Consider the following 18,786-nt stretch of genomic DNA (forward strand, 5'->3'; position numbering starts at 1 on the left):
ATGAAGGAATTATACTGTCCGAATTGGAGATTTAACCCTTAGATGCTACCGACTATCCTCCTTATCAGACAATAAGAAAGGCAATATGTATAGTAGCAAGCGGAGCAGAACCCTTACATACTGATCAATTTAATTTCCTCTAGCAATTTCCCTTTAAAATAGGAAAAGCAGATAATGCCACAGATACCAGAAGACACCTGGGCAGACAATTCTGCAACAAATAACTCCTCCAGGAAAAAGAGAGAAACTGCAGGGCACTGCATGTGACGTCATAAAAAAGGACTTGGGACATTTGAGGAGAAGCTGTAGCATAAGCGTAGACAGCATCATCTAGGGAGACATGAGGCTAAAAATTATTTAAAATTAATTAAAGTTACCCTGTCACTTTAAAATTATACAGACTTGCTGGAATTATAAATCAACATAGGAACAGAACTCTGCTCCATTTTTTAGCAAAAGCTTTAAAAAAATATGATAATATTTCCTTATGTGAACATAATTAAGATATATTTAAGCGTTTTATGTAACATTATGACCACATCAGAGCAAAGAAAAGGATTTCCATTCATACAAAGACAATTTTTTTTCCCTTGGAATCCCAGAAAGAATGGAAATAATTCAAAAGACATTTTCCATTATTTTATTTACCCATTATTGTAATAAGATAAAAACGTGATAAGCGCAAGCCCTCTAAGTTTAAACCCCAACAGACTGTAACTTAACACAAGTGCCGATTGCATAATTACAGTCAAAAGCCTGATTTTGTAACACATGAAAAGAAATCGGCTCGACTTCTCACACCACCACTGTTATAGAAATGATGCTCCGCTCTCGTTGACGGAGAACGAGGCGGAATCATCCGGACTGCAGTCCAAGATGGTGCTTCTCTTCCCGAAAAGAAGGAGGCGGGACCACGAAGACGGCATGGAGATGAAGCATGTAAACATTGCACTTCATTCTGCCGCACACAGGCTACAGCCTAAAGTATAGTACAATAGTGCAGCATACATAAATAAAGGCATTGCACCGCTTACTAAAGAAACGGAATAGAATACCCATTTACTCAGATATGCAAATCATTAGAAATGGCGCCCTATGCGCTCTTTTCTCATGAGCTGACCAAATCCATATTAACAATTGACAGTTTCAAAATTAAATTTAAGCCCCACGATAGTTAATTCCTTCCTTATTATGAAGGAGACTAACCCCCAGTCTCCAAGACACATGACTAAAGTGCCTGCATACTGCTCTAAGTATCCCTCAGGATTTGTCCCACTAATAGCAGAGGGTCCTTAAAGGGACAGTAAACACCAGAATTGTTGTTGTTTAAAAAGGTAGATAATCCCTTTATTACCCATTCCCTAGTTTTGCATAACCCACACAGTTATATTAATACACTTTATACCTCTGTGAGTACCTTGTATCTAAGCCTTTGCAAACTGCCTCCTTATTTCAGTTCTTTTGACAGACATGCATTTTTAGCCAATCAGTGCTTGCTCTTAGGAGCTTCACGTGCCAGAGCTCAATGTTATCTATATGAAACACATGAACTAACGCCCTCTAGTGGTGAATAACTGTCAAAATGCTTTCCGATTAGAGGCAGTCTTCAAGGTCTAAGAAATTAGCATATGAACCTCCTAGATTTAGCTTTCAACTAAGAATACCAAGAGAACAAAGCAAAATTGGTAATAAAAGTAAATTGGAAAGTTGTTTAAAATTACATGCCCTATTTAAATCATGAAAGATTTTTTGTGACTTTACTGTCCCTTTAACCCCGTCAGTGGCAGCCTTCTAGCCCCAGAAGAACAAAAGGCACTTGCCTGCATTCTAGTCATCAGACTTTCTATACTGAGGCAGCAACATGTTAGGAAAACGCAGCAAAGCCCACTTTACAAGTTCTTAACTGCTTTAAAGCCACCACAGCCCTGCTGAAGAGACTAATGTGGAGTACAGCAATACCCAGATTGTGATGGAAGGCCAGAGCAATCTTGCCCAGACTTCAAAATAAACAAATCTTGATAGAAGAATCTTACTCAGGACACCTCATTACTTCACCTCTTCCTTATACTAGAGGCAAAGAGAATGACTGGGGGTTGTGGGAAGGGAAGTGTTTCTTAACAGCTTTGCTGTGGTGCTCTTTGCCTCCTCCTGCTGGTCAGGAGTGAAATTCCCAACAGTAATTGAAGATCCATGGACTCACAGTGTCATTAGAAAGAAAGTAAGAGTTTTCATTAAATCCAGAATATTGAGAGCAAGCAATGGATTTTTCTAGCTCTGCAATGACAATGTTAACGTGAAAGTAAAAGTCAAAATTAAAACGTCATGATTGAGATAGAGCATGCAATTTTGCACAACTCACTTTACTTCTATTATCAAATCTTTGGTGCTTTGGTATCCTTTGTTAAAAAGTAAAGCTAGTTAAATTGACAGGAGCTTAGGAGGGTGCACATATCTTTAGCATTCTATGGCAGCAGTATTTGCAATTATGTGTAACATTGCTATATGACATTTATCCAAACAGGGCCTAAAGGGAGTCTACACTGGATAATGTATGCTTGGCTTTATATTTATCTTGTGAGTGCCTATATAGAATATCAACTAATTACACCTCTTAGAACCCTAAAAAATTGATGGGGCCAAATTAATAATTTACCTAATAAACAAGGGAGGGCCAGATTAAACGATCTTGAGGGCTGCATATAGCCCCAGGGTCGGTACTTTGAGGCTGCTGGGCTAAAGACTTGTTCACGTACATTCCTGCACTCACATTACTCTTTAACAAAGGATTTTAACCAAGAGAACTAAACAAAATTGACAATAGAAGTAAATTAGAAAGTTGCTATCTATTCCATGCTCTAATGTTGTATTCACTATCCCTTTAATGTTGAAGGTATAACAACTATTTAGCATTGAATCTTTCCACCTATAAATAGGATGTGTCAAAGAAAATAAACGTTTTTTTTTTTCAAAAACAGCTTTACCTTATAATATTAGGCATTGCTTTTCCATCTCCAGCTGCATGCATGGGTGGAGGTGGAGGTGGTTCATGAGGTCTGACCAACACTCTGTCTTCAACTCTATTCAAGAGATCATTCATTTGACTGTATGGTAATGCTGCAAGTGAAAAGGGTCCATCTATGTTTTCTCCATATGCTTGAGGCCTAGAAAAGGCAAACAGTTATTTAGATTTCTCAGATATTTTTTCATTTAACAATACAAATAGATTAATTGCTAAACTACAAAACTACAATTCCAAAAATTAGAAGCCAGAAGTAATATTCTAAAAAGTGTCATCTTGTCTCCTGGGATTTGTCCAAACTAAATCATTAGTCTGACACTTATTCCTGTAACATAATGATGTTTACCTATGTAACGTATCTACTGAGCCCCAACATAAACAGTTGTATTGCTGTGAAAGTTATTGCTATTCACTCTATTTTGTATGAGCTGACTGATTTATGTTCTAGTAAATAGGAACAAGTTCTGTGCACTTGTACAAAAGCAAAATATTTTGTACAGCTGCAAAATTAAATAGATCAATCTTTGCATTTAGAGTGCACAAACAAGAGTTAAAACATTTATTTAAAAATGTAGGCGATAAACCAGTCCATATCTTTTTTTGGAGCCAGAAAATGATGTTTGTACAAATTAGAGACCCGAAGAAAGATTCTGGAAGCTGTATCCACTTGTCTCCACAAACTAGTCTTCCCTAGAAGGATAATTCCTCTTTTTAATTTAATGTACTATTGCTGAACACTGGACATTTACACTATATATCAGCAATCTAGTTAAATTTCTGCAAAACGTAAACTCTTATGTCACGAACGACATAGAAAATGTAATGGTTTACACCTATTCCCTAAACTAGAATTATATTTTCTTATTCTTGTATACATGGAAAAAGCATAAATTATGCTTACCTGATAATTTCATTTCCATCGAGGGGAGGAGAGTCCACGGCTTAATTAATTACTGTTGGGAATAAAGAACCTGGCCAACAGGAGGAGGCAAAGACACCCCAGCAAAGTCTTAAATACCTCCCCCACTTCCTTCATCCCCCAGTCATTCTGCCGAAGGAACAAGGAACAGTAGGAAAAATATCAGGGTATAAACGGTGCAAGAAGATAAATTAAATTTAGGTCTGCCCCTCAGAGACACGGGCGGGAGCCGTGGACTCTCCTCCCCTCGATGGTAATTAAATTATAAGGTAAGCATAATTTATGTTTTCCATCTAAAGGAGAGGAGAGTGCACGGCTTCATTCATTACTGTTGGGAACATATACCCAAGCTCTAGAGGACACTGAATGACCTCCCAAAAACAGCTTCCGCAGAAGCAAAAACGTAAAGTTTCTAAAACTTTGTAAAAGTGTGTAAGGAGGACCAGGTAGCCGCCTTACAAATTTGCTCCATAGAGGCCTCATTCTTGAAGGCCCAAGACGAAGCCACAGTTCTAGTTAAATGAGCCGTGATCCTCTGAGGAGGCTTATGTCCCGCTGTCTCATAGGCCAAGCGAATCAAGCTCCTCAACCAAAAGAACAAAGTAGTAGAAGAGGCTCTCTGCCCCTTGCCCTTCCATGAATACACCATGAAAAGAGATGTAGACATCCCCACCAGATCCACAAACCATGTCCTCTGCGGCCACGATGGAGCAATCAGAATGGGCAAAGCTCTCTCCTGTTTGATTCGTGCCACAACACGAGGTAGAAGTGGTAACGGTGGGAAAATGTAAGCTAGGCTGAACCCCCAAGGCACCGCTAAGGCATCTATTAGCTCTGTCTGGGGATCCCTGAACCTCAACCCATATCGGGGTAGCTTGCAATTGAGTCTGGACGCCATGAGATCTATCTCTGGCATTCCCTACCTGAGACAAATCTCCGCAAACACCTCGGGGTGAAGGGGGCCATTCCCCTGGATGGAAGGATTGCCTGCTGAGAAAGTCTCCTTCCCAGTTGTCCACACCTGGAATGTGAATAGCTGAGAGCGAGCAGCTGTGGGACTCCGCCCACTCCAAGATCATAGCTAGGGAGCTCCTTGTACCCCCCTGATGGTTGATGTAAGCCACTGAGGTAATGTTGTCTGACTGGAATCTGATGAAGCTGAACGACCCAAGAAGAGGCCATGCCATCAGAGCATTGTAGATTGCTCGGAGTTCCAGAATATTTATCGGAAGGAGAGACTCCTCCCGGGACCATTTTCCTTGTGCCATCCTTGCACCCCAAACAGCTCCCCATCCTGCCATACTCGTGTCCGTGGTCGCAATCTCCCAGGATGGTCTCAAGAAGGATGTCCCCATGTACAGTTGCTCCGGACGGATCCACCAAGAGAGGGAGATCCGAGTCCGAGCATCCATGGATATCTACTGTGATAGATCTGAATGATCGCCGTTCCACTATCTCAACATGCACAGTTGAAGAGGTCTGAGATGGAACCTTGCAAATGGAATGAAGTCTATGCTGGAAACCATGAGTCCGATTACTTCTATACACTGAGCCACCGAGGGGCCTAAGGAGGACTGAAGGGCAAGACAAGATGACGCAATCTTCCTGTGTCGATGGTCTGTGAGAAATATTTTTATGGACATAGAGTCTATTATCGTGCCTATGAACTCCACCCTGTTACTGGGAACCAGGGAACTCTTTCCTGAGTTGATCTTCCAACCGTGAGATTGGAGTAAAAGAAGAAGAGCTTTTGAATGATCCTTTGCAAGACTGAGCGACGGCGCCTGGACTAGGATGTCGTCCAGAAAGGGTGCCACAGCAATGCCATCTTGAATGAAGGAACACTCAGAAACTTGTTTAAACACTTTAGGTCCAGAATCGTGCTGAACTTGCCCTCCTTCTTTGGAACCACAAAAGATTTGAATAGTACCCTAGACCCCTTTCTGCTTGGGGTACTGGTACGACAACACCTAGAGAGAAGAGATCTCTCACACATTCTAGAAAGGCTTCTCTCTTTTCCGGTCTTGAAGACAGGTTTGATAGGAGGAATCTGCCCCTGAGCGGATGGGATCTGAACCCTATCCTGTAACCCTGGGCGACAACGTCCAGAACCCAAGGATCCTGAACATCCTGCAACCAGGCTTCTGAGAAGAGAGAATCTGCCCCCTATTTGGTCCGGAAACCAATTGGGGGCTGCCCCTTCATGCCAATTTTGTCTTGGCGGACTTCTTTCTCTGTTTAGACTTGTTCCAAGAATGAGCCGGTTAGTTCCCTTGGACTGGTACGCTTTCGCGGCGGGCTGCTGGCGCTGGTCCTTGTCCGCATGAAAGGGACGAAATGTAGATCCTTTAGGCTTAGCCTTCTTATCCTGTGGTAGGAAAGCACCCTTGCCTCCCGTAACCGTGGATATGACCGAATCCAATCCTGGACCGAACAGAAACTTTCCTTGAAAAGGCAGGGACAACAGCCTCGACTTAGAGGTCATGTCCGCAGACCAAGACTTAAAGCCACAGAGCCTTGCGAGCTAAAATGGAAAAACTTCACACCTTAGCGTTCAGGCGAATAATTTGCATAATGGCATCACATATGAAAGAATTGTCGATCTTCAGCGCCTTAATCTTATCCTGTATCTCGTCGATGGAAGTCACACCAATATGTTGCAGCACCGGCGACCGCGGCTACAGCCACTGATGGCTGAAAAACAAACCCTGTGTGTTGAAACATTTTCCAACTTTTTATCCATGGGCTCTTTAAACGACAAACTATCCTCAAATTGAATAGTTGTCCACTTCGCTAATGTGGATATAGCACCATCCGCCTTAGGGACAGTACTCCACAGCTCCAGCTGAGTGTCCGGGACGGGGAACAGTTTCTTAAAGGAAGAAGAAGGGGAAAAGGAAGAAAATAAATTGCTCCCATTCATTCTTAATAATATTTGCCATCTTAACAGGAACCGGGAAGGCCTGAGGCACCACCTTGTCCTCATATACCTTATCAAGCTTAGGAATCGCAGGTTCTTACGGAAGCTTCGGTTACAGAACTTCCAGAGTGGCAAGCACTTGTTTCAGCAAAAAGCACAAATTTTCCATCTTAAACTTAAAGTCAGACTCCTCCGCAGCCGGAGGTTTAGATGACACAGACTTCGACCCAGAAGTCGCCTCCTCCGAAGAGTCGAAGTGGGCCTCGTCATCGTATAACGCCTCCGAAATTTCCACAGGCGTAGACAACCCCTGGGCCGGGCCGCCATGATAAGCTCTACGCTTCCGCTTAGCAGAATGTGGTAAGGCATGGATCACTTTCGATATCGCCGTTTGCAGTTGATCCTCAAAATCTGACGGCCAACAAATCTCTCCCTCAGGAGTAATGGTTAGACCCTAGGGCGCTGCATGTGCAATTGGAGATAAATGCAGGGAACGCACCTCCCGGGATGGGGAACCCTCAGGGGTGGACGGCTCAGTAGTACTAGACATCCTTTTACTTTTAGATGTCGTAACTTTATTAAGGCATGTGGAACATAGTTGGGCAGGCTGTTCTACTAGAACCTCCTCACAATAAACACAGGAATGCGATCTTGTTAAAGAGGGAGAACCCTCTAACGCGTCAGAGTCCTCCATAGCTTGCGCTTTTATTACGGACTATACTAAGTTAATAAATAGGCACCTTTATAACCTCAAATGGCCGGGGCACTCACCACCTCCTATGACTCGGACTACAGAAACCGTTTCGTCTCCTGCGCTGCTGATCAACAGAGGACGATAGATAGCCACACCCAGTCACATGGAATGCCCGGCAGGACCGCCCCTGCTTTAGGAGAAAACGCGCCAAAAAAGGTTGCACCATACTCCCATAAGTCACCTGAAGTTCCACACATTGCCAGAGCCTCATCTAGCACATAACGCAGCAATGACACAATAAACAATATCATGTATTAACCCCCCCGTTCAATAATCACCTTACTAGGAATATTACCCTTGATTCTATAAAGATAAAAGGTGTCACACTGTGACCTTGTCTTTCGTGTTATCATTATGTAATAAAAAATGAAACAATCTTACCAGAATCTACACCGTGGAAAAGGAACACGGCCCTTCAAGTGTGACAGGTTAGTAGCCTCGCTCCTGACATGGACTTGAGTGTAAAAAGCAGGCAGCGAAACTCGTCAACGCTTATTGCTTGTGGAGCTGTCAATCTGAGTCTGGATGGTTTCGCAGAAAGACTCTCCCTGCATCTCCGGACTCTAACTTTCGCCCAGACTCCTTAACTGAGAGGCTGACAGGACTACTTAGAACTCCAGTCCCAATGCGAAGAGTACTACCCTCCATAAGAGACTACTCTGATCTTCGGCACTTCTCTGCCGTCCTCCTGTGATGAAAGGCAAAGAATGACTGGGGGATGAGGGAACTGGGGGGGGGGGGTATTTAAGCTTTTGGCTGGGGTGTCTTTGCCTCCTCCTGGCGGTCAGGTTCTTAATTCCCAACAGTAATGAATGAAACAATGGACTCTCCTCCCCTTTAGATGGAAAAGATATAATTTTTTTCTACTGGGCTTTTTTTAAAATCTGATTATACTTGATTATTTAATGTAGTAGTATTTAAATAAATTAACAAATTGTTACCTGGTTTCAAAATGTGGGGTAGGCCCATTAACAATTTCCAAATGCTTATGTAGAAGTTCTATATCATCATCAGCAAGTTCTTGACCCAGGGCTAATTTTTGCCACTCGCGTCGCCTGTCATGAGGTGCCCGGGGCACCTTTTCAGGCTCATGTGGACGATCTATATTCTTTTGCTGCAAAAAGTCAGTTAGTTAAAACAAAATTTGAAGAGAATAAAAGTACACATCAAAAAAAGAATTGTAGAACAGGTGTGTGTAGCCAACATTTTTTTTTTAAATACTATCTTCCAGTTCCACACTGCTGTGCAGGCCCATAATTGATACACAGTTTTATAGTGGACTTCTTTAATATTTTCTTATTTGTTAAAGTCTCAGTTTAGAAAATAGGAATTGTTGAAATTTGGTGTAAAAGTGATAGCTGCACTCTATCTATCCCCAAATAACTACACTATATAAGGGGAAGCATGATACTATAGGGATTTATTTTAAAAAAATGTATGTGGGATTATGCATCCTATTCACGTCTCTAATTATATCTCACCTTCTGTTTTCTTTTTTCTTTCCTTTTGTCTTCTGTGTCCTGCAACATCTTTTCTTTCCATAAATCAAAGAAGTAAGATGGATTTGTGTAGAATTTCAAACCTTCTTTTCCATCATCTCTGTTAAAACATATGCAAAAGAGAATAATTTAAATATTAAATAATGTTTTATTATAGTATAGATACTGGAAATAGTTCCTATTAGGCTAAAGGTATATGGGACACTGGGAACATCTGCCTAACCCTAAACCTGTTTTCCACTACAACCCTAAAGAACCTAAAATGATCAGGATGGATGGGTCATGAACTCCAGGGTCAGAACAACTGAAAGCAGTAACATCACTAACTCATTCTCTTGTTTCAAGGTCAAGACTGGAGTAAACATTTGCTCTCTGTTTAGTAAAACAAAATTTTAGCGAACGCCACAGCCATGTCTTGAAGGAACTGGAAGAATGATATTTAGATCAAGGACATGAATGACACTACCAAAACATATTTACTTCACAATGTTAAAACACTTGAAAGTGATGCAGCATAGCTGTAAAAAGCGGACTAGAACATATCACCTGAACATCTCTATGTAAAAAAGAAATATTTACCCCAAAATTTCCTCAGTAGCCACATCCCATGTAAAGTGACATTAAGCAGTCAATAAAACCCAGGACTTGCAAGGGAGCGTGCATCTGGTATGTTCTGGTACATTCATGTTATTTACCTCCTTAGTTTAAGGAGGTTAACTAGTGTGATGTAAGTACTGATGAAGCTGATTGGATGTTTTTTCCCCCCAACGTGCAGCTGACAGTAACTGAAGGATAACTGTTCCAAGAGTACTTAGGGCCAGATTACAAGTGGAGCGCTAAAAATCGTTTTCGCGAAAGCGATAATTGTGCCCCACTGAGTAATACCAACGCTGGTATTACAAGTTGACAGCAATGCAAACGTTGCTGGGAAACATTGCGCTCACAAGAGCCTCGTTCTCATGCAGTGAAACACGGCATGGGAACATTGCAAAGTGAAGGAGGTAAAGTAGCGCAGCAATGGCAGCAAAGGTTAAATATATATGTATATGACTATATACATATATATTTATGTGTTAATATGTGTATATATACACATTAACGCATAAATATATTATATATTCATATACATAGATATTTACAGGAAACACACAGTTCCCATAGACCACAATTTAAAGGCACTTTTCAGTGCTGTTTTTTTCTTTTTTTTACTAATACCCCACACCCGCCACTTTTAACCCCTTAAAACTACCTAGTGCAGTTGTTTATTTTTATTTTTTTAAATTCTAAAAAAATTAATTATAAAAAAAGACTATAATACCCTATATTTTGAGGTAATTTGGGGCACTTTTAGAAAATAACCAGAGATCGCAGTAGCAATACCCAGCCACTTGTAATGGCTGGTTAATTATCACATGCCCTGCAAATGGGAAAATTTGGGTGCACGATAAATTAGCGCTCCCATTGTAATCTAGCTATTAGTATTGTGAGCTAAAGGAATTAAGGAGGTAAAATATCTTCCTTTTTAGACATGTTCAGGTGATATTTTCTTGTCAGCTTTTTACATTTATGCTGCATTACTTTCAAGTGATTTAGTATATAGGTATTACATCCCTTTAGTATATGGGTATTATATCCCTTTAAATGGACAGTAAACACCACTAACATCTCTATTTGTTCTCCAAATACATAACCAATTAAACATTTTCCACATACCCCCAATAGTGCATCAGCCAATAGGATTTTTTCTATCAGCCAATTGGAATTGAAGGGACGCCATCTTGGATGACGTCACTTAAAGGAACCGTCATTTAGTAAGAAGACTTCGTAGGTAGAGGATGCTCCGTGCCGGATGTCTTGAAGATGGACCCGCTCCGCGCCGGATGGATGAAGATAGAAGATGCCGTCTGGATGAAGACGTCTGCCCATCTGGAGGACCACTTTGCCCGGCTTGGATGAAGACTTCTCCCGGCTTCGTTGAGGACTTCGGCACGGTTGGATGAAGACTTCTCCCGGTAAGGTGATCTTCAAGGGGTTAGTGTTTTTTTTAAGGGGGTATTGGGTGGGTTTTAGAGTAGGGTTGGTTGTGTGGGTGGTGGGTTTTAATGTTGGGGGGGATTTGTAAATTTTTTTACAGGTAAAAGAGCTGATTACTTTGGGGCAATGCCCCACAAAAGGCCCTTTTAATGGCTATTTGTAATTTAGTGTAGGGTAGGGCTTTTTTATTTTGGGGGGGCTTTTTTATTTTGTTAGGGGGATTAGATTAGGTGTAATTAGTTTAAAAATCTTGTAATTTGTTTATTATTTTCTGTAATTTAGTGGGGGGGGGGTTGTACTTTAGCTTATTTTATTTAATTGTATTTAATTTAGGGAATTAATTTAATTATAGTGTAGTGTTAGGTGTAATTGTAAAGGTTAGGTTTTATTTTACAGGTAAATTTGTCTTTATTTTAACTAGGTAGTTATTAAATAGTTAATAACTATTTAATAACTATTCTATCTAGTTAAAATAAATACAAACTTGCCTGTAAAATAAAAATAAAGCCTAAGCTAGCTACAATGTAACTATTAGTTACATTGTAGCTAGCTTAGGGTTTATTTTATAGGTAAGTATTTAGTTTTAAATATGAATAATTTAGTTAATGATAGTTATTTTTATTTAGATGTATTTAAATTATATTTAAGTTAGGGGGTGTTAGGGTTAGACTTAGATTTTGGGGTTAATAACTTTAATATAGTGGCGGCGACGTTGGGGACGGCAGATTAGGGGTTAATAAATGTAGGTAGGTGTCGGCGATGTTAGGGATGGCAGATTAGGGGTTAATAATATTTAACTAGTGTTTGCGATGCGGGAGTGCGGCAGTTTAGGGGTTAATATATTTATTATAGTGGCGGTGATGTCCGGTTTGGCAGATTAGGGGTTAAAAAATTTATTTTAGTGTTTGCGATGTGGGGGGGGGGGCTCGGTTTAGGGGTTAATAGGTAGTTTATGGGTGTTAGTGTACTTTTTAGCACTTTAGTTAAGAGTTTTATGCTACGGCGTTGTAGTGTAAAACTCTTAACTACTGACTTTAATATGCGGTACCAGTCTTGACAGGAGAGGGTCTACTGCTCACTTTTTGTCAGACTCGTAATACCGGCGCTATGCAAGTCCCATTGAAAAAAAGAGGATACACAATTTACGTAAGTGGATTTGCGGTATTTCCAAGTCTGGTCAATAAAGTGAGCGGTACACCTGTACCTTCAAGACTCGTAATACCAGCGGGCGTTAAAAAGCAGCGTTAGGACTGGCCAACGCTGCTTTTTAAGCCTAACGCACAACTCGTAATCTAGCTGTAAGGGATTGAATTGACACCAGCAAGGGTAAGTCTACCCATGACACTGCATTTGTTATTACTACTGCTGTGTCTATTGCTGTTCTTGAGCTTGTTAACCATCTATGAACTGTTTTGCAATTAAGTGACAGCTTGCGATTGATATTAAATATACAAAGAGGAACATTGTTTTTGCATCAGACTATGATTTAATACAAAAGTGGACTCTTGCCACAGGAATAATAAGGCTTCATCTAGTTTTGTTGTGTGATACACACAAACTCTGACAAAATACTTACCTAAGCTAAATGAAATGGATGAATAGGTATCCAATGAAATAGCTAAAAGGTAGCATAAATTGGTCTGCATTTAAAAAGAAATAAAAGTTTCTGTGATGGTAATTAAAATACACACTTGAACAAAATGTTCAACGCACAGAACATTATTTTAATTTAATTGGTATGATAAAAAAAATCATACACTTGTGACATCTGTTGACTGCCACATGCTGAAAGCAGTGGTAATTCTATGAATTTTAAGCAACAGAAAAAAAAAATAGAGACTTACCAGAAATTATAGACACTAGGTTACATGAACAATTAACAGGGACAGCATCAAAGATGTACGCTTTCTGTGTTTTTATAAAATATTGAAGTTATTTATTTGTTCACAATTACATAGAACATCTAAGACTTAAATATTTATCTGAGAAACTAAAGGGATTGCAAAAGCTTAATATGAAATGTATAGTAGGGCATATAAAATAAAACTGGGAGCACGTTTTGTCTGCAAAATTACTACGACTGCAAACTCTCTATACAGGCGGGCCAGGAAATTTCACAGTCTTCTCTTTATTTATTATACCCGACTCCATACAGTGCTGTAGAATCTGTTGGCGCTTTACAAGTAATGATCATACGTTTTGCAATGTACAGGTAATGTTCTTTTACACCTTACTGCTTGTGGCATAACTTACAGCCCACCACATGTGGTTTAAGTAAATGCTGGTATGCACAGGGCATAGAGCATGGAAGAAAGAAAAATCTGAACACACTGCCTACCACTGTATCAGAAGTGGGTTGAGTGAATGATAAACTTTATCTAAAGAGAAGAGATACAATGAGTTTGGCAAAGATGGATATTGCAAAAATGCTTCAAATCAAGATTAAAGGGACTGTCTACTCCATAATTTTTATTGTTTAAATGGACAGTCAACACTAAAATAGTTATTGTTTAAAAAGATAATGTCTTTACTACCCATTCCCCAGCTTTGCACAACCAACATTGTTATATTAGTATATTTTATAAACATTTAAACCTCTAAATATCTGCCTGTTTGTAAGCCACTACAGACAGCCTCTTATCACATGCTTTTCTATTTGCTTTTCACAACAGGCAAATGTTAGTTTATTTGGGCCATATAGATAACATTGTGTTCATGCCTGTGGAGTTATTTAAGAGTCAGCACAACACAGCACTAATTGGCTAAAATGAAAGTCAATAGATAATAAATAAAAAAAGTCATGTGATCAGGGGGCTGTCAGAAGATGCTTAGATACAAGTTAATCACAGAGGTAAAAAGTACATTAATATAACTGTGTTGGTTATGCAAAACTGGGGAATGGGTAATAAAAGGGAATATCTATATTTTAAAACAATAAAAATTCTATTGTAGACTGTCCCTTTAAAAAGATAGATAATGCCTTTATTACCCATTCCCCAGTTTTGCATAACCAACACTGTTATATTAATACACTTTTTACCTTCGTGATTACCTTGCATCTAAGCCTCTGCAGACTGTCCCCTTATTTCAGTTCTTTTGACAGACTTGCATTTTAGGCAATCAGTGTCCTCTCATAAGTAACTCCATGTGTGTGAACTAACGCCCTCTAGCTGTGAAAAAAGTCAAATGCATTCAGAAAAGAAGCAGCCTTTAAGGGCTTAGAACAGAGCTTTCCAAACTTTTCATGTTGGTGACACACTTTGTAGACCTACATCATTTCGCGACACAGTAATTCAGTTGTACTAGCAAAAAGGAGGTTAAACTAACTTGTTTTAAGAGATACGGACACACACATAAATGATATAATAACAAAATGTATTTACAAGTAATAGTATGTATGTGCAAGAATAAAAAAAAAGTTTAATAACACCAATAGCTACTTTTAATGGGATGTATGAGGTTGATAGGATGAACACAGTTTCAGAATATTTGGTGGAATATTAGATAAAGACACTCACATTTCATCATCAAGCATTTTTAAGCTTCCACTTCCTATCCATATATCAAGAGCAGGAGCAGCAATGCACTACTGGGAGCTAGTTGCAAAAAAATCCCACTGACTTCTGACTTCAGCTCAGCGTTTAAGCTGCCACCCTCAGAGCTCTGTGAGTCCGACTGACTACTGCCCGCGCTGCAAACACACTGCTGTCCCACTCACTGGCTACACTTGCAGTCACGAGCCAATTAAGGAGACTACACGTGCAGTCAGGAGGCCAATGTGCCGCAAAATCCGCCAATGGTAATAGTTTCAGTTCCCACTGAGCTGTGCCAATTGGTTAAGATGATCTGTGACCCACTAGGTATCAATCACGTGTCAACCATGTGATATGCGTAGCAGGCAGGTGGAAAGTCAGAAACCAAAAAACAATTTAAAAAAAAAAATTAAATATAAAAAAATTGTGCTGAAGCAGGGGACACACCTACACACTGCTGCCGACACACTAGTGTGTCCCGAAACACAGTTTGGAAAGCACTGGCTTAGAAATTAGCATATGAACCTACCTAGGTTTAGCTTTCAACTAAGAATACTAAAAGAACAAAGCAAATGTAATGATAAAAGTAAATTGGAAAGTTGTTTGAAAATATATGCCCTATCTGAATCATGAAAGTTTAATTTTGACTAGTCTGCCCCTTTAAATTTGCCGTTGTGCTTACATTTTTACATTAATTTAACAAAAATAAGAAAATCTGGAAAACATGAAGTGTATTTCCAAGAACAATTACTAATACAGGCAGCCCTTGTTTTCACGCCGTTTAATTTGCACCAAATTACAATAGAGCCTATTCCTAGTGAGCAGGTCACCACTATTGAGGAAGTTATTCCACAGGCTCCTGATTTGAAGAAGAATTTTTGCAACCTGCATTTATAGTACAGCACTGTAATACTGTGTACAGCATCTGTGAGTAGTTTGCTTTCTTAAAAGGCCAGTACAGAGAACTGTAAGAAAATTGCTATTGCGTATATAAAAGAGCAGTAACATATTAAAAATATTTTTTAATACTGGCCTTTTTGATATTGACGCTCACAGGAAGTGTATGTCTATGTGCATGTTAAAAAAAAAGCCCTGTTAAAAATATCCTTTTTATATGCAGCAAAGAAAAAAACAAGATTGCCCACTGGCTGATAAACAGAACTCCCCGCGGCCTTATTGATGGATAGTGACATGCCTCCAACTATTTTTATTTGCGGACTGGATTCTGATTTGCTTATCAGTTGAAGAAGAAGGCAGCTACGTAATAGTGGGGGGAGTTCGGCATCCATATTGACCGGGTATTAGAGTAGTTAGCGCCGCTGATTAGGACAGTAGCAAGGCGGCAAGGGAGGAGGGGTATAGTGTAGGCGGACCTCCGTTTTTTTATTTACAATATCAAAACATGTTACACTAAGTGTTGAATGTCCCTTTAAACATAATATATTATTATATAATAACACATATAATATATAGTAAGTTATAATATAATATTACATTACTAATGTCAATTTTGAGTGGCGCCTGAAACCTAACTAATTTACTTCCCATTGTCTTACATTATATAACTGGGTTCATTTTACATCATTTTTTTTTTTTTTTTAAACAACTGTTAAAATAAGGGCTACCTGTAGTATGAGCTTTTTAACATTAAATATCTATTTTAAACCCAATGTGGCAACTCCAGGTGGCAAAATAAATTACAAAATAAAAATAAGTTCCATTGAAAATGTGAATACAGCAAAAGCAGTATCTTTAATAAAACCATTCTAATTCCTTTGGGCATATTTTAGTATGGTATACATTAGTAACATCATTAGTCAGGTTCACAGTTCCAGAGACTTTACTGATGGGACTTTACTTTGGATAATAAGAATGTTGTATAATTTTAATGTTTGACTGAGGGATGGCTTAACCCATTTTGACAAGGTATATATGTTCCTACCCCTTGTCCAAACTCACCAAGTATAGCAAAAAAAACAAATTAAAAAAACCCAAACCCTAAATTACTTGCACCAAGAATCAACCTATGTAGTATTTCACAAAATATCATAAGTTCTCCCGTGTATTTTGATTACTGTAATTGTTATATTTTATTTTTTTATAAGTTCAGAGAACTAGGTCCATGTTCTTTGAACTTATAAAAAAATCTAGCCCTAACAACACAACAAAATTAGATTAGCACTCGCTATCAAGTGATTATTATCACTATAAAAATCACTTGACAGTTATACAGACATGAAACATCTTATTTGCATGATTAAATCTCAAACTTTTAAATAAGGTGTCATATGATATATTACTATGGTACTAGGGTTGCTGCCGGTCCCGGTTTGACAGGAACAGCCCAGGAATTGGGAGGTCTGTCCAGTGTACCGGAAAATCTGAGGCTGCCCCTTAACAGCTTTACAACCGTCACGTGCCGTCTGCATGTCAGTCTGTAGCTTGCAAGTGACTGACATGCAGACTGGAGAGGACAGGGGGGAGCTTGAAACTGGAGTTCTTATCAGATAAGCTAAGGTGAAAAAAAAAAACTCTCGCTGGGTGGATATGTCACTTGTCAGTAAATCTGTCACACAGAGTTAATGCTTTAATGCATAGTTTTTCTCTAAATGCTTATGATAATGGCCTGAACAACTTTTGATATACAATTCTTAATTTTGGCTCAAGGTAAATTAAATATATTAATAAAGTATTAATACTATAGGTGAAACCACATGAAAGCAATGCTATAAAAAGAGACAGTAGGGAGGCGGAGCGTGCGGGCATCCAAGATGGCTGCACCACACTAAAGCTCTAGTAACGTCCGGGACAGAAATCACCCTCAGACCTCACCCGATATGAGCCGCAGCTGTACTCAGCCTGACTGAGGAGACATCCGTAAAACTGACTGGTAAACTTCCGACACGGAAAGTGACCCAGATCCTCACAAGACGTCACACCGTAGGCCACAAGCCTCTTGCATTATAATGATCGCTTCGGATCCACGTGGTCGCGGCACACACCAGCGCGCTCCAGCACAGTAATATGCAGGGACACTAAACTCCATCTCCATAATCAAGTTGATAGCCTGCATCCTACCTCCTAACGGAGGCACATTAGATGCCGGATCAAGCTATTTTCCATCTGTCTGACCAGCAATCATAGCGGTAAGAACTTCTCTAAACTTCCCTGCAGTACAAAACTGCACTGGGTACCATAGCACTTTTTCTGCAGTTTACACACATAAAAACTGTAATATACATATGGCTCACTAAGTGAGACAATATATAAGGCACATCGATGATTAAATATCATCTTGGTCCTACTTCTTTAGCATAACTCAGAGACCACCACCTCCTCCATAGGGCGTATTAGTTCATCTGGAATTCCCAGGCATGGCTGCATGAACAGAGCTGCAGGCCCTGTTAACAATGTATATTTCGGGTCATCACACTACCCAATCTACAGAGAATCAGCTCCAAAACAATACGAAACAGGGCATCTCTACTGAAACCACAGCAGGCCCAGTACTTTAGAATAAGCCTATATATACTTAACCAAAGGCCCTATAATGACAACACGCAGGGTGTCGAAACCAGATAAAGGAATCAGATGCCAAGGCTCAGCTAGCTCAGTGAACACATATTTTAAAAGCCTGGACAGAAAGAAATTAACTGGCACTCCTATGACCTGCGGGGACGAGGACTGTACATCTGACAATCCAGACATGTCGCAACCGCCATCATCTCCTAAGAACTTAATAGATCTAGAAGACGGCCCAATAACACTCAAAGCCATGGAAGCATTAATTAACCAGGTAAAAACCTGCATTAAAAGCGAGTGCGCAGATCTGAAAAAAGACATAAACAAGCTAGGCTTCAGAGTAAAAACCTTAGAGGACGATCAAAAAGAATTAGTCAAAGAAATGAACATAATGTCTCAGACAATGGACTCACAACAAGCCCAGGTCTCTGACTTAGAAAACAAGTTAAACATAGAAAACTGGACAAGGCGGAAAAATCTCCGCATACGCGGAATCCCAGAATCAGTGTCTGATGAAGAGATACCGGATTACCTACAGAATCTGTTTGAATCTTTAGCCATCTCAAACTCGGTGGCGAAGTGAGAA

At 39.7% G+C, this 18,786-nt stretch overlaps 1 protein-coding gene across 1 annotated transcript in view; it reads right to left on the reverse strand.

Moving 5' to 3' along the window:
• Positions 1 to 18,786, reverse strand: part of WASF1 (WASP family member 1) — a 277,901-nt gene that overhangs the window by 24,701 nt on the left and 234,414 nt on the right. The window contains exons 5-7 of the mRNA XM_053710850.1: positions 9,094 to 9,211; positions 8,554 to 8,726; positions 2,982 to 3,161 (exon numbers count right to left, since the gene is read on the reverse strand). Coding sequence (XP_053566825.1) covers positions 2,982 to 3,161; positions 8,554 to 8,726; positions 9,094 to 9,211 — 471 coding nt within the window. The remainder of the gene's footprint in view (positions 1 to 2,981; positions 3,162 to 8,553; positions 8,727 to 9,093; positions 9,212 to 18,786) is intronic.

The sequence above is a fragment of the Bombina bombina genome, chromosome 4, assembly GCF_027579735.1.
Source record: "Bombina bombina isolate aBomBom1 chromosome 4, aBomBom1.pri, whole genome shotgun sequence".
NCBI lineage: Eukaryota > Metazoa > Chordata > Amphibia > Anura > Bombinatoridae > Bombina > Bombina bombina.